Consider the following 14,600-nt stretch of genomic DNA (forward strand, 5'->3'; position numbering starts at 1 on the left):
GGGCAGGGGGTGCAAAAGGCATTGCTGCTAAGTCAAGTCCTCTTATTTCTGGGAAGACCCATCTCAACAAATTTTGTTTACATCTCATTAACAAGTGCCATCTGTAAGGAAGACTGGAAATATTTTATCTGGGAACATTGCTGCCACCAACAGTACAGTTAGCGGAGGAGGAGAGAATGGATATTCAGCAGGCAATTAGTGTTTGCCACCCTCACCTAGGCATTGTGACAGCAACATTTATAGTATGACTTGAAAGGTTGGCAAATGCGGAACGGGAGGGTGGAAGAGTGTTCTAGGTGGAGAGATCAGTACATGCAAAATGCCCTGAATCAAGAGGAAGTTTGATGCATAGCAAGAATTGAAAAACAGTGTAGTGAACCAAATGAGGTTGGGTCCTGCAGGACCTTGTAGACTGAGTGAAGAATTGTAGAATTTATCCTGAATGCACGGGGATGTCATCAAATGGTTCTAAGCCGAAGACTGTAATGACCAGGCTTTCATTTTATGCAAAGTATTCGTACCGTGTTTCCCCGAAAATAAGACCTATCTGGACAATCAGCTCTAACGCGTCTTTTGGAGCAAAAATTAATATAAGACAGTCTTATATTATAGTAAAATAAGACCAGGTCTTATATTAATTTTTGCTCCAAAAGGTGCGTTAGAGCTGATTGTCCGGCTAGGTCTTATTTTCAGGGAAACATGGTACCACTGAGAATGATGGGGGAGGAGGGGAGTGGAGGCTAACCCACAATGCCTCACACTTAGTAACTCAGTCAGCACCGGGGCTAGAGTGTGCTGAGGGGCTGGGAAAGCCAGGGCCTTGGGAAGCTACTTCAGGTACTCAACAGAGGAGGCTCCCGCGTACTAACTGATGTCCCGGCAGGAAATACTCCTAATGAGTGCCACTTCCTATGAGACGTTTCTCCTCAAGAGTTGGGCTCAGAAAGGATTCCCTGAGCCCCCTGAGACCTGGTTCCATTGTTGTGTGTCAGGATGTCATGAGTGACCCATCTCTTCCCTTGCTCTGCAGTACCAGGGGCAAGTTCTTGAGAACGAGGCCCTTGTACCAATCACTACGCTCAAAGTGACTGATGCCGACCTCGTCAATACCCCGGCATGGGAGGCTGAGTACATCGTATTGAATGACAACGAGGATCAATTTTTGGTCACCACAGACCCAGTAACCAATGATGGCATTTTGAAAACAGCTAAGGTTTGTATGGTGCCCGGTAAGATGCAGAAACTGACACATCAGTTAGCGGCCCACTGCCTTGTTCCCTGGTGTCTTCTCTGAAGATTAGCATGGCCAGCTTTCCCAGGTTCTTGTGGGGCGTTTGGGTGCAGTGACTGCCGGCTCCTGGGAGAAGTCAGGAAGCTCCTGTCCATCATCCTAAAATTAAAGAGGAAGTACCATCTGTGGGTTTTCTTTTTTTTTTTTTTTAATTGGGTAACTGTTTTTTCCCCAGACCCATCAGTTCCAAGTCAAGTCGTCCTTCAATCTAGTTGTGGAGGCCACAACTCAGCTCCAAGTCCAGTCACTGTTTTCAATCTAGTTGTGGGACGGGGGTGGAGGGGAGCAGCCCACCATCTGATAGCGGGAATTGAACCGGCAACCTTGTTGTTAAGAGCACGCGCTCTAACCAACTGAGCTAACTGGCCACCCCACCATCTGTTTTAATAGGCTTTTTCTCTAAAATATTTGCCTACCCCCTATATCCATTTTGCAAGTAAGAGGAAAAAGGGTTTACTGGTCTCTGCTGTTTTGCTGGATTGTTTTAGAAGTGGTGTCCTGGAAACTTGAAAACTAAGAACTTGAGTGATTTCCTTGTTGAAGTTAGTCAGAGTTAACAGATAGCTGTTTTAGCCCCAGAACTTTGAGTTCCTCTGAGCAAGTGAGCAGAACCTCCGTTTAGTACATAATCTTATCTCCCACTGAACATCTGATGTTAACTTTCTGTTATGATTCTATCAACAGAAGAAAGAAGCTAGTAATTGGAGTTCCTACCACACATAAAATCCTCCATAAAAGTTCCCAGTTTATTCTTACAGCACCTCTGTGAGGTAGCTTCTTTTACTACTCACTTAGGTGTGGACACAAATCCAGAGATTCAGTTGCCCAAATCACACAGCCAGGAAATGGCCCCGCTGGGGTTTTACCTGCTGGCTGACTGATTCTGAACTCCATGTTCTTGCCACTAAACTTCCTGGCTCAGTGAGGTGGACTCTGGCTCTTCTGTCCCTCTGCTGTCCCATGGACAGCGTGTCACACAGGATGTGAACATTCTCGCCGGTCCTGACTTGATGTTCTAGTGTTTGTTAACTGAGACTGCATGTATTAAGAGTTTGTATTCTTCTTCTCCTGGGGTTCTCAACTCGAATGCAGCACATTTGAGAACCACTGGGATAGGGCTAACCAAGAGCAATAGTGAAGGATTTAATGTTTATTTTCTACTAACGTCAGATTTTTTTTTTAACTCATTTTTTCTGTTCTTTAGGGCTTGGACTTTGAGGCCAAGCAGCAGTACATTCTCTATGTGGCAGTACGGAATGTGGTCCCCTTTGAGGTCACTCTGTCCACCTCCACAGCCACCGTCACCGTCGACGTGCTGGATGTGAACGAAGCCCCCATCTTTGTGCCTCCCCAAAAGAGAGTAGAGGTATCCGAAGACTTTCCAGTAGGACTGGAAATCACATCCTACACTGCCCAGGATCCGGACACATTTATGGATCAGAAGATAACGTAAGTGTGGATTTTTCAACTGACTTGCAGCCACTGGGTGTGTGTATGTGTGTGTGTATAGAATATTTAGTTTACAGCATTTTATCATCATTGTGTAAGACCCTTCTCTTAATTGGCTTTTACAAAAATATTCTTTTTATCCCTGTTCCCTATGCCTTTCCCATTCCCTCCACAGCCAGCCGCTGCAGGTGTACAGTGCCTCCTCTCTCAGTTCGTGCAGTATAATAGGAATGTGGTTTTAGTTTACATACATGGCATTGTTTATAAGTAGCTTACTATTTCTTCTCTTTAAACTTGAAGGCACAGCCACAGATGCTGAAAACGCATACAAACCAACAGCAACACCCCTGTGATCACGTATGATAAAGAACATCTTAATCTTTTGAGAGCTGGATTTGACTAGGAAAAACTAGAGCACAAACCCAAACATGACACGTGTATCTTGTTAGTAATAGTGTGATTTTCAGAGATAATGGAAGCCTTGGCCAATGTGCCAGCTTCCTCTTCTCAGAGAGACAGATTCCTACTTGCTAATACCTACTTTAGAGGAACCTGTCAGAATGCTCTGAACGATTTATAAAAAATATGGAAATCCAGAGTAGAGTCATGCTTGGTAATTATGTTCTTGTTTTGGGGGGAAGGGTGGTGTTCGTGTTTTAGCTTCAGTACCTAGGACTTGGGAAACTTAAAACAAACAAAGAGTTTAAGTGTGAGTTCAACTTCTGAGGTTCCTCTGGAAAGTGCTAATTCTGTCCTGAGTGAAAAGGCTCATAAGTACCTTCAAACCACGCATGTGCATTGTACAGGATGAGCTGTGTAAAGGGTCCAGGTCGTGATTTTAGTGGTTGCTGCCATCTTTAGGCCAGGGACCATGGGGAATTTTTAAAATGTAGGATCTTGGCTGATAACTCCCAAACCTTCTAATTAATTTTAACATTTACTAAACAGGCAAGGACAACTCCACCTGATGTTCTTGCTGGGATTCAATAGCATGTGCACAGCGCCACTGAAGAAGTAGTTTTTGGGGAAAACAAAAGTTGAAACAGAATCTAATCGTCTTAGGATCTGATTTTGAAGAATGTAGGGAATGAAGAAACAAGTTAAATGTCACAAGGAAGCAGTCAGCCAAATACAGAATGTGGGAACAAATGACAAATGACACAGTTTTTTCAACAAATAAATGGCAGAAGACTGGGGGTAACTGCTATAGATTAAAGAGTATTAAGAAACAAATCAATCAATTGTAATGTGTAGACTATAGTAGAATATAGATTCAACAATCCAACTATAAAAGACACCTTGAGGCATTTAGAGAAATTTGAGGGTGGCTGGTTAACTCAGATGGTTAGAGCATGTTGCTACTGACACCAAAGTTGCCGGTTCGATCCCTGCATAGGCCACTTTGAGCTATGCCCTCCTTAAAAAAAATAAAAAATAAAAATAAAATAAGGAAGAAATTTGAACATAGACTTTGTATTAGATGACATTAGTAATTATTGTTTTTGTTAGGTGTGTTAGTGGCATCGTGATTAAGTTTTTACAAAAAAAAACTTATCTATGGAAGCTATATGCTGAAGGGTTTATAGGAAAAAATCTTACGATTTTTGAGATTTGCTTTAAAATATTCTGATTTTGTACATGTAGTCAATGTACTGATCATAATCCAAAGATTCTTCTAGGTGTTCCAAAATATAAGGGCTGATAAGATGTGTTTTTAATCAAAGTTCGAAAAGATAGTGAAGAACCAAAGATGATAGTGTAGGGTTTTTGTTCAGTGATAAAGCTTAGGATCGTACGGTTTCCAGGTGGATCGATAATCTTAGCTTGCAATAGTGAAATAGTTCAAAGCCTCTCTTTGGACAAAGTCAGAGACCAAATCTTAAAGTGTATGTAGAGGCCCTTACCTCTGGGCAAAGAGCCCTCTATGTAATTCATTGCTTTGCACTTCTAAGGACGTGAGGATGAGCCCACAGGTATCCAAGGCCCTTGCTTCCTTTGGTTTCTTTGATTCCCTTTGAGCCTTTTCAGGACCCCGGTGGGCAGCACACATCTGTTTTTCATGCCTTTGTGTCCTCTGGTGGACTGTTTCTGGTACTCTTCATAAGGTGTTGCTTGGCATATTGAATTCTCTTGGCATATTGAATAAAACTTTTTTTGTTTTGTTTTGCTCTGTAAGACCAGAAGAAGCTGTAGCCTCTCTGACACCTACTGTTAAGTGCCAATAAGGCAACCCACCCCAAGTCACTGTACCAAATCACATCTCCAGATGTTCATGGCGGGATGTTGAGTGGCACCAGCATTTGAGAACTACTGTCCTCTTTGGGGAGCTGTTCTGAAAGAGTCTGCTTTTAAAAATGCACAAACATCATAGTACTCATTATTCAGGCAAGAATTATCCATTTAGATGCTAAATCTATTGGATGAAATTTAGTTGGTGAACCAGGGTATTCTCAAATCATCTCCCCTCAGATCATACGTTAATTGTAAAGGGGAGGAAAGTACCTTTACTGTGAAGAAATCTAGTGGCCTCTCTTTTATCTAAGTGATCAAAAATTAGTAAACGAGCAAACAGATGTCACGTGCCTCCTAATGAGATGCATTGAGAAGGACACATCACCTGTGTAGTGTTCTCACTCTTCTGTCCCCAAAGCATAACTGAATCTAATTATCAGGGAATAATCGGACAAACCCAAACTAAGGGGCTTTCTACAAAAAAATTGGCCTGCACGTTTCAAAAACGTCAGTGTCAAGAAAGTAAAGAAAGGCTAAGGAATGGTTACAAATTAATGGAAACTAAAGAAACATGACAACTGAGTGCCATGCATGATCCTGGATTGGATCCTGAATTGGAGCAGGGATGCCATGAAGGGCAGTGTTGGGAAAATGGACAACTTGAGTATGTACTATATATTTAATAATAGCATTATATTTCCTGAAATTGGAAATCAAATTGTGATTATGTAAGAGAATGCCTCTGTTCTTTGGAGATAGCACATTGAAGTATTTGTGAGTAAATGAACATGATGTCTGCAACTTATTCTCAAATGGTTCAGGAAAATAAAACATGATGTATATGCGTGTCAATCTCTGTATATCACACAATATTAACAATGGGCGAATCTGGGTGAAGAGTACACGGATGGTCAGCATACTTTCCGGGCAACTTTTATATCAGTATGATATGTTTATAAAATGGGGAAGTTGAAAACAGGGAATTTGGAAAAATGTTAAAACAAGAAAGTAGAGAAGTTGCTGCCACCATCAGTGAAGAGAAACTTTATAGACTCCGATACATATATATATATATATATATATGTGCTGTTGGCTGTTTCTATTCTAAGCCAGATCTTGTGCCTTTTCAGGTATCGGATTTGGAGGGACACTGCCAACTGGCTGGAGATTAATCCGGACACTGGTGCCATTTCCACTCGGGCTGAGCTGGACAGAGAGGATGATGATCATGTGAAGAACAGCACGTACACAGCCCTCATTATAGCTACTGACAATGGTAAGGGCACCCTTCCCATCTGGCCTTGGTGGCCTCACCGAGCTTGCTTCCTTGTTTGCTACCCTTCTTTTGGAGGCGTGAGTTCATGTTTTCTCTTTTATTCTAAACAAAAGCATTCTCATTGTCAAAAATGCAAATAATCAGGAGTTCCTTTTCATCACTCCCTATTTATACTCAAACCTCACTCCTTCCCAATGGGAGCCAGACTGCCTGGCTTTAGATCCTAGGACCAAAGCTTAATACCCGTGTGACCTTGGACTTGCTACCTAATATTTTATGTCCCTCAGTTCCTTTATCTGACAAAATGCTAATAACCCGTCACAATTAAATGAGTTAATTTATTTAAAAAATACCTAGAAGAGTGCCTGCTACATAGTACATGCTCTATAAGGATTGTCATTATTTTTATTATTGTCATTGTCCTCGTTCTTAGTGAAGTTTGGCTCCTTCCAGACTATTTCTGTGTATTTGAATACATTTATGTGCATGTAGAAATATAGTTTATTTTAAAACCACTATCTGGTTTATAGCCTATTTTTGTTTTTATTAAAAACATGTATCTTATACATGTTGTTTTAAGTTAAAACAATTATTTTTTACTTGGTTATATGTCTTTAAGACACACAGATCTACCATGGCACATAATAGATCTGCAGGCATACCTTGGAGATATTGTGGATTCAGTTCTAGACCACTGCAATAAAGTGACTTGTAATCATTTTGCTGGTGGAGGGGCTTGCCCTCAATTTGTAAAAAATGCAACATCTGTGAAGCTCAATAAAGTGAAGCGCAATAAAATGAGGTATGCCTGTACCACTTTTCAGTAAAATGATGTTTTCTGGATATCACATAATTTAATCACTGACAATTACAAGACCTCTGGGGTATTTTTAGTTCTTCATTATTTATGTGAGTGATAAGAAACATCCTTGTATACATGCTTCTATGTGCAACTATTTCCCTTGGATAGATATTCAGAAGCAGAATTACCATGTTTCCCCGAAAATAAGACATAGCTGGACAATCAGCTCTAATGCATCTTTTGGAGCAAAAATTAGTATAAGACCCAGTATTATATTATACTATATTATACCCGGTCTTATATGACATTATATCATATAAGACCCGGTCTTATATTATAGTAAAATAAGATCGGGTCTTATATTAAGTTTTGCTCCAAAAGACACATTAGAGCTGATTGTCCGGCTAGGTCTAATTTTTGGGGAAACACGGTACTGCTAAAGAAACCTGCTAACTTCTTGTGATTAAATTCGCTTTCTGTTTCTCATTCCCCAACCTCCCGAGGTAGTAATTCCAGACTTGACAATCTGGAAAGCAGAGGACAAGGCAAGTAAGGCCATGATGGGGCTCTATGATGCTTTTGTGTAAAGGGAAAGCTAACCCATTGCTTCAGCTGCCGTTCCACACTGGCCAGCTATCTCCGGCTGCATGGAATTCCCTAGCCTGGCCTGAGATAAACTGAGGAAATAATACCCAGCCAACGTTGATAAACTTTCTGTAAAGGGCCAGGGAATAAATATTTTCGCCTCTGTAGGCCATATAGTCTCTGTTGCCATTGTAGTCTAGAAGCAGCTATAGACAATCTATGAAGGAATGAGTATAGCTGTGACCCTGATTTGTCCAGAAGGCCTTAGTTTGCTGCCCTCTCACCTAATAATGGCTAAGGTGTGGTTGTTATGAACAATTCCTTCAAGGGCTACTTTGTGCATGACTCAGTACTCCCTGACGTAGGTCTTAAAAGAGAATGAAGTTTCATCAGAAAATCTCTTAAAAAAAATTTAAATGACCCCTGCTCATTGTTAAAACAAGAAAATTTACATGATAAGGTAAAAAATTCATCCACGGATGAATACTAGATAAAAAAAATGTGGTATATACACACAATGGAATATTATTCCAGCCTTAAAAAGGAAGGAAATCCTGTCACATGTTACGACATGAACAAACAGTGAGGATGTTATACTAATTGAAATAAGCCAGTCACAAAAAGAAAAATACTGTATGATTCCACTAACATGAGGTATGAAAGTAGTCAAATTCATGGAAAGTAGAATGGTGGTCACCAAGAACGGAAGGGGGAAATGGGGAATTGTTTCATGGATGTAGAGTTTCAGTTTTGCAAGGTGAAAAGGTTCTGGAGAGCTGTTTCACAACAATATGAATATCCTAACACTATTGAACTGTACACTTAAAAAGATGGTAAATTTTATGCCTTTTTTGTTTAACCATGTGGGAAAAAAAGGCAAAAAAAAATATCGCTACAGGCTTGCCACCCAGGTATAACTATTTACAGGTTTGCGATATAGTCCTCTGGGTTTTTTCCCCCCCTATCATATACTAATATTGATGATAACGAAGATTCCTTGAGTACCTACATTTTCTGCTACCATACATATGCTAGGTGCTGCATCAGGATGTAAAAGAAATGCAAACAAAAGTGTGTATGAACTTCCAAATCTATTTTGAAAAGCAACTTGCAGCAAGCAACTTAATCAAGGCTTAACCCTTTGATAATGACCTTAAAGCCACAGAAGTTCAGAAAAGGGAGAACTGGTGGGGGGTAATGAGGACTTCTTGGAGTGGCGAAAATTTAATGGATGAATAAAGATAAGTGAAGAAGAGGAAGGAGGGTACCCTTGGTGTGAAGAGTAACTTGAACAATTATTATGAAAATGGGGAATACGCCTGTTAGAGACTTGCCCAACCAGGAGTGCAGATGCCCTGGGATTGGCGGATAGGCACCAGGACAGGCTTTGGTTTCAGTCTGATGGGAGGCAGCAGGGATTCATCAATGTTCCTAAGCTGTGGTAGTTCCTACGTCTTTTCTCTTAGGTTCTCCACTTGCTACGGGAACAGGAACGCTTCTCCTGGTCCTCTCCGATGTGAATGACAACGCCCCCGTACCAGAACCTCGAAGCATGGACTTCTGCCAGAGGAATCCACAGCCTCATATCATCAACATCTTTGATCCAGACCTTCCCCCCAACACATCTCCCTTCACAGCAGAGCTAACACACGGGGCAAGTGTCAACTGGACCATTGAGTACAATGACGCAGGTGGGAATTTGAGTCTTATTTCCGAAACTATGCTCTGATCCTCGTGCTTTCCTGGCCCCGGCCTCTGCCCTCTCTTTTGAAATTCTCTTCTCAATTTCCAGATGACACCCCTTTCATTGGATTCTTGTTCCCTTGTCCCCTTTACATTTGAGGCATTCCACCAGAGGTCCCTTTTCTTCTACCTGACTCTGTAACATACTGCCCAATAATCTGTAACCCAAACACCTCTGTTCTCCTTACTCAGCTTTGGAATGTCTTTGGTTCCTTAATAATCTTATTCTACAAAAAAAACCTGTTTTTCCCTCTGGTCCCATCATCTACTTTTGTTGCTTCTTCTAGAACATGAATCTATCACTTTGAAGCCAAGGAAAACCTTAGAGTTGGGTGACTACAAAATAAATCTCAAGCTCGCAGATAACCAGAACAAAGACCAGGTGACCACCTTGGACATCTTTGTGTGTGACTGTGAAGGGGCCGTCAACAGCTGTAAGAGGACTGTGGCTTATGCCGAAGCCGGATTGCAGGTCCCTGCCATTCTGGGGATTCTTGGAGGCATCCTTGCTTTGCTAAGTAAGTATAGTTGCAAGTGTTTCAGCGTTTGAGTTCTAACATGGGGGTGGTTTATCTCTTACTGAACATTTCAGAGGTAAGTGGTCCAAGACTGAAAGGCAACACAACACGTTCCATTAAATTCTTTCAGTCCTTCAAGATGGTGCTTCTCAAGCTCAAGTATATACAAATCACCTGGGCCTCTTTTTAACATGAGAATTTTGATCCTGTACATCAGGGGTGCGGCCTCAGATTCCAAATTTCTAACCAGCTCCCAGCGGGATGTTGCAGGTCCTTGGATCAGCTTAGGGCAGCAAGGCCTTGGGGTGCTGTCCCCATCAGCGTGGTCAAAGTCAGCCAGCTCACCACCCCACCCCCACCTCCACACTCCTTCCTGGAGGAGGGGTGATAGAGGAAGTGGAAGGCACATACCACCTTCACTCACACCCCACTGGCCAAACACAGCCTCACCTGGAAGTTCCCACCCTAACTGGGTGACCATGTGCCTGATTAAGTCTTGGCAGAGGGTAGGGGTGGAGTGTGGGGTGAACAGTGAGTATCAACTGAAACAACGACGGGGGAAAATGACAGTGGGGAGAATTTGGCGGTTTCTGCCATAGTCCTTACAATTGTCATCACCCGAGCCCACCTATGGTTGGCACAGAAGCTGCTATGGTTTCTAAAACCTGGCAATGGCAAATCCATTAGAAAGCCTTCAAAAATAATGTATAATAAAAGTGATCTAGACCATAAATGCCTTCGCAGTCAGAAGAGAGGGTTATTAATTGAGTCTCAAGAAAGGTTTGGTGAAAGATGTAGGATGGTTGGGGAATCCTAGGCTGGTGGAATCCAGGTAGGCAGAGGGGCATTTGTGAGGGTTCCCACACTCGTGAGAGCACAGAGGGAGAAAGGCTGGATTGCACTGTAGAGCAGTGAGGAAACCAACCTGGCTGGAGTCGTAGAAAGTTCTTTGAGGGAGCAGTGAGACCAACTCTGGGCTTTCAATTTAGACTCGGCACAGGTGCTATTGATTCTGCTGCTGTTGCTTCGACAGGTTCAAGGAGGGGTTATCTTTTTACCTTCAGGAAATGCTTACAGTACATCCCGTTTGCTCCTGCCCTCTGCTGTCTGTGTCCTCTTAAAATTCAGAAGGAAGACAAGCGTTGTTTAGAATTCAGTGAGTTTTCTAGAACTTTGTTCCTCCAAGATTTGGGATTAGGTTAGTTCACCTTCCTGTCTTAGGGGTGGTATAACACATGCCCTACTTACTTCCCACTTACTTACTTCGGCCCACTTACTTCCTCATCAAATTCTATTTGAATGGGCTAGTCTGCTTTGGGGACAGTGGTTACTGTCTAGTACTAGTACTTTCATTCTAAGGGAAATATTAAAGATTGTAGTTATGCTTAACATAGTGACTTTTTAGTAATACCATTACCTAAATTTGCTATGGGTATATTTCATTAAACACAGGGGCCGAAAATGACTTTTCGGCATATTCCAATGTGGAACAACATTTAAAACAGAAGCAGTGCCAGGATTCAGATTTCCAGCTTCTTATTCCTTATGGGCAAACATAGAAGTTATACTTCTAAAGAATGCTCTAGAGAGGTCCCGGCATGCTCCTGCCCGTACCATTTCCACTGCCTGGAACATGGTCCCTCAGATTTTGGGAAATGACTGATTGGTTTGAGATCAAGGCATGAATTAGATGTGAATTCATATGGAATCGTCCACTGTGTGGTACTGCGTATGTTACTTTCATAACCATGTGTCTTGTCTAACAGCCATCTGTCTGGTATGCAAGGCAGTGGTGCCCTGTGATACCTGCTCATGGCTTTCTTGACCTGTGGCTCTCACCGCCGTCTCTTCCCCTCTCCAGTCCTGATTCTGCTGCTTCTGCTGTTTATTCGGAGAAAACGGGTGGTCAAAGAGCCCTTACTGCCCCCGGAAGATGACACCCGGGACAACGTTTATTACTACGATGAAGAAGGAGGGGGCGAAGAGGACCAGGTGGGTTTGAAAAACTGTAGTAAAAAGCTTCATGGCAATCTCTTTATTTGGAAGAAGTAATGGTTAGAAGGCAGACTTTTGAAATAGCTGTGTCACTTTGTCTATTATCTTTTTAAAGCCTTACCCAAGACCATCAGCGTTACTATTGGCCACCATCCTCAGTACAACACTGCTGACATTTATTGATTGCTTACTGTTCTGCACTCAGATGACTGAACAGAGGCACAGAGCAGTTAAGCAACTTGCCCAAAGTCACACAGCTAGGAAGCACGAGAACCAGCTGGTCTGACTCCAGAGCTAACTCTCCTTATCGCTAGTCAAAGGACATGAACTTCATTCAAATTATCTTTGACATAGAGCAGTGGATCTGTTTAAATATTTTGGTTCCCTTGAGTTATTTTAGCTCTGCTAAACTGTTTTTGCTTTTTGTAGATGTTACATATTTAGGCCTTCTTTATTTTTCCTGATTTGGAGATGGTCTTAACTTGACTTACCATGGAGTTTTCCAGAGAAGTTTTGAAAGTCTGTGTATTTAGAAAGGGAAGCATAGGACCCATCACAGAATCCTGAGAAGATGGGAAAGGAGTGAATATTTGCTGAGTAGTAATCTAATAATCACACCCTCTGAAAAGTTGGTAAGGTACAACAGTCTACATTTGTATACCCACAAGTGTTCCTCACAATCCTTTTATGCAGTATTTCCTTCCAGTGCTGTTTTGAAGACTCTCAAGCTGGAAGCTATCATTTCAGATTACACTGGCACTTGCTTGTAAATATACAGTTGGCAGTTAAGGCATTCTCCAATACCATGATCTGTGAACCAAATCGAAACCCCGTTTCACTCTTTGCTATACCTGTACCTTTTCCTCCAAAGGATTTTGACTTGAGCCAGTTGCACAGGGGCCTGGACGCTCGGCCTGAAGTGACTCGCAATGACGTGGCACCAACCCTCATGAGTGTGCCCCAGTATCGGCCCCGCCCTGCCAATCCTGATGAAATTGGAAACTTTATCGATGAAGTAAGTAAATAAAGTCAAAAGCCAAGGAGCAACTCATCTCTAAACTTAGAAAGGAGCAGTTGTGTCGAAAGTCAGAAAGAATCTAGATTCTTTCCTTTACCATATTTTCACTTTGCAGGATCCCTGAGCCCCATTTTTTTTTTTTTAATTTGTTGTCTCATCAGAATTTCAGAACTAGTAGCATTTGAATTGGTCTTATATGCAAAGTCTGTATGGTAAAACCAAGAATTGCTTGAAAGGATTTAATAGACCTAGAAATGAAACTCAAGAGGTTCAAAGTAGATCCAGTTTGACTTCTCTAATGGGTCTCTTTCCCCCTGCCTGCCACAGCTGGTTGGGATGTAAGATTAAATGTGTATCACAAGTCTACGATGAGGGCCAGAAAAATAGCGTCCATATTGTAAAGGTCAGAAATGCATTCAGCTATAAATGCCAGAAGCTTAAACAGATAGAAGTAGATTTACCTCTTGCAAGTAGAAGGCTAGGGTACGCAGTCGAGGCTGGAACCTCAGCCTTTTGTGTCTTCCTGCTACATGATCCAAGCACGTAGATCTTTGTTCTCATGCTTGTTGTCTTATGAGCCCAAGCTGGCTGCCACACTTCCAGGCCTTGGGTCTGTATTCCAGTCAGAAAGAAATAGGAAGGGCAGGGCAGAGGGAAAAAAAAAAAAAAAAAAATCTTTCTTCTAGCAAACTGCTTTGAAACAAGGGATTTCATTCTATATGTTAATGGCCAGAACTGTCACAAGATTATCCCCATCTGCAAGGGAAGGTGGGAAATAAAGTGTTAAATTAGTTTAGGGTAAGATGAAGAAGAAATGAGGGTGGGAATGAGCAAAGAACCGTGTAAGAAAGTAAGATAACAGTCCATCACGATCTATTTCCTTAAACTATGTTACCTGATCACTTGCTCAGTTACTGGAATGGTTTTCAGGGCTTGCTTGTCTGATGGTCCAGTGGCCCACAGCAAGTCTTCATGGTAGGGGCTGGCTTTGTGTTAGCTTCCCTTGGGAGGAGTTACTGTCAACAAAGGACTGTATATACAAAGCACAGCAGTGTTGGAAGTAACAAGCCATATTCATTCTAGATCTTAGATAATACTAGAAACAGGAAGGGCCAGTTTTAACCATCCCTTATAGATACATCTGCATTGAAGTCCTTTCCTCCATTCACGTTCATCTGCATGTTATCACATCTGATCGTAGCTTTTTTTTAAAATTACAAAAATAATATGTTTTATACGTTATGAAAATATATATAAAGAAAAAACCAAAAATGCAAGTTATTTCTCAGTTCCCCTGACCCTACTCACCAGAGTTAACTGTTAACTACGTGGCATTCATCCTTTCAGACCTGTCCAGGCTGAAATGCATAGCTGTATGGACTGGTATGGCTGTCCTCATTATTTTTAGCCTCTGCCCATCCAAATTGTTTGGTGCTTCTATCTCCGCTGCTTATATATTTTACCTCTTTAGTTTAGAGGGAAGCTATTCTGCATATTTTCTCGTAACTTTCCTTAACATATCATGTGTATCTTCCTTGGCAGTTTGTATCAATTTACCTCTTAGTCTTAATTGCTCCTAGTGTTCTATAGGATGTTTGCATTGACATGCGGTCCACTTTGCTTGAGGCGCCAATGGAAGGCCTCTTGCCTAAGGTGACAGGTGTGCAGAGATTCTTTTCATGGAAAAATCC

At 41.8% G+C, this 14,600-nt stretch overlaps 1 protein-coding gene across 1 annotated transcript in view; it reads left to right on the forward strand.

The window, feature by feature from the left end:
• CDH1 (cadherin 1) overlaps window positions 1–14,600 on the forward strand; it is a 70,525-nt gene that overhangs the window by 53,689 nt on the left and 2,236 nt on the right. Inside the window, exons 9-15 of the mRNA XM_033128028.1 lie at window positions 1,031–1,213; window positions 2,496–2,740; window positions 6,103–6,248; window positions 9,102–9,326; window positions 9,666–9,896; window positions 11,758–11,888; window positions 12,763–12,906. Of these exons, the coding sequence (XP_032983919.1) occupies window positions 1,031–1,213; window positions 2,496–2,740; window positions 6,103–6,248; window positions 9,102–9,326; window positions 9,666–9,896; window positions 11,758–11,888; window positions 12,763–12,906 (1,305 nt within the window). The remainder of the gene's footprint in view (window positions 1–1,030; window positions 1,214–2,495; window positions 2,741–6,102; window positions 6,249–9,101; window positions 9,327–9,665; window positions 9,897–11,757; window positions 11,889–12,762; window positions 12,907–14,600) is intronic.

Source organism: Rhinolophus ferrumequinum, chromosome 15 (assembly GCF_004115265.2).
Source record: "Rhinolophus ferrumequinum isolate MPI-CBG mRhiFer1 chromosome 15, mRhiFer1_v1.p, whole genome shotgun sequence".
Lineage (NCBI taxonomy): Eukaryota > Metazoa > Chordata > Mammalia > Chiroptera > Rhinolophidae > Rhinolophus > Rhinolophus ferrumequinum.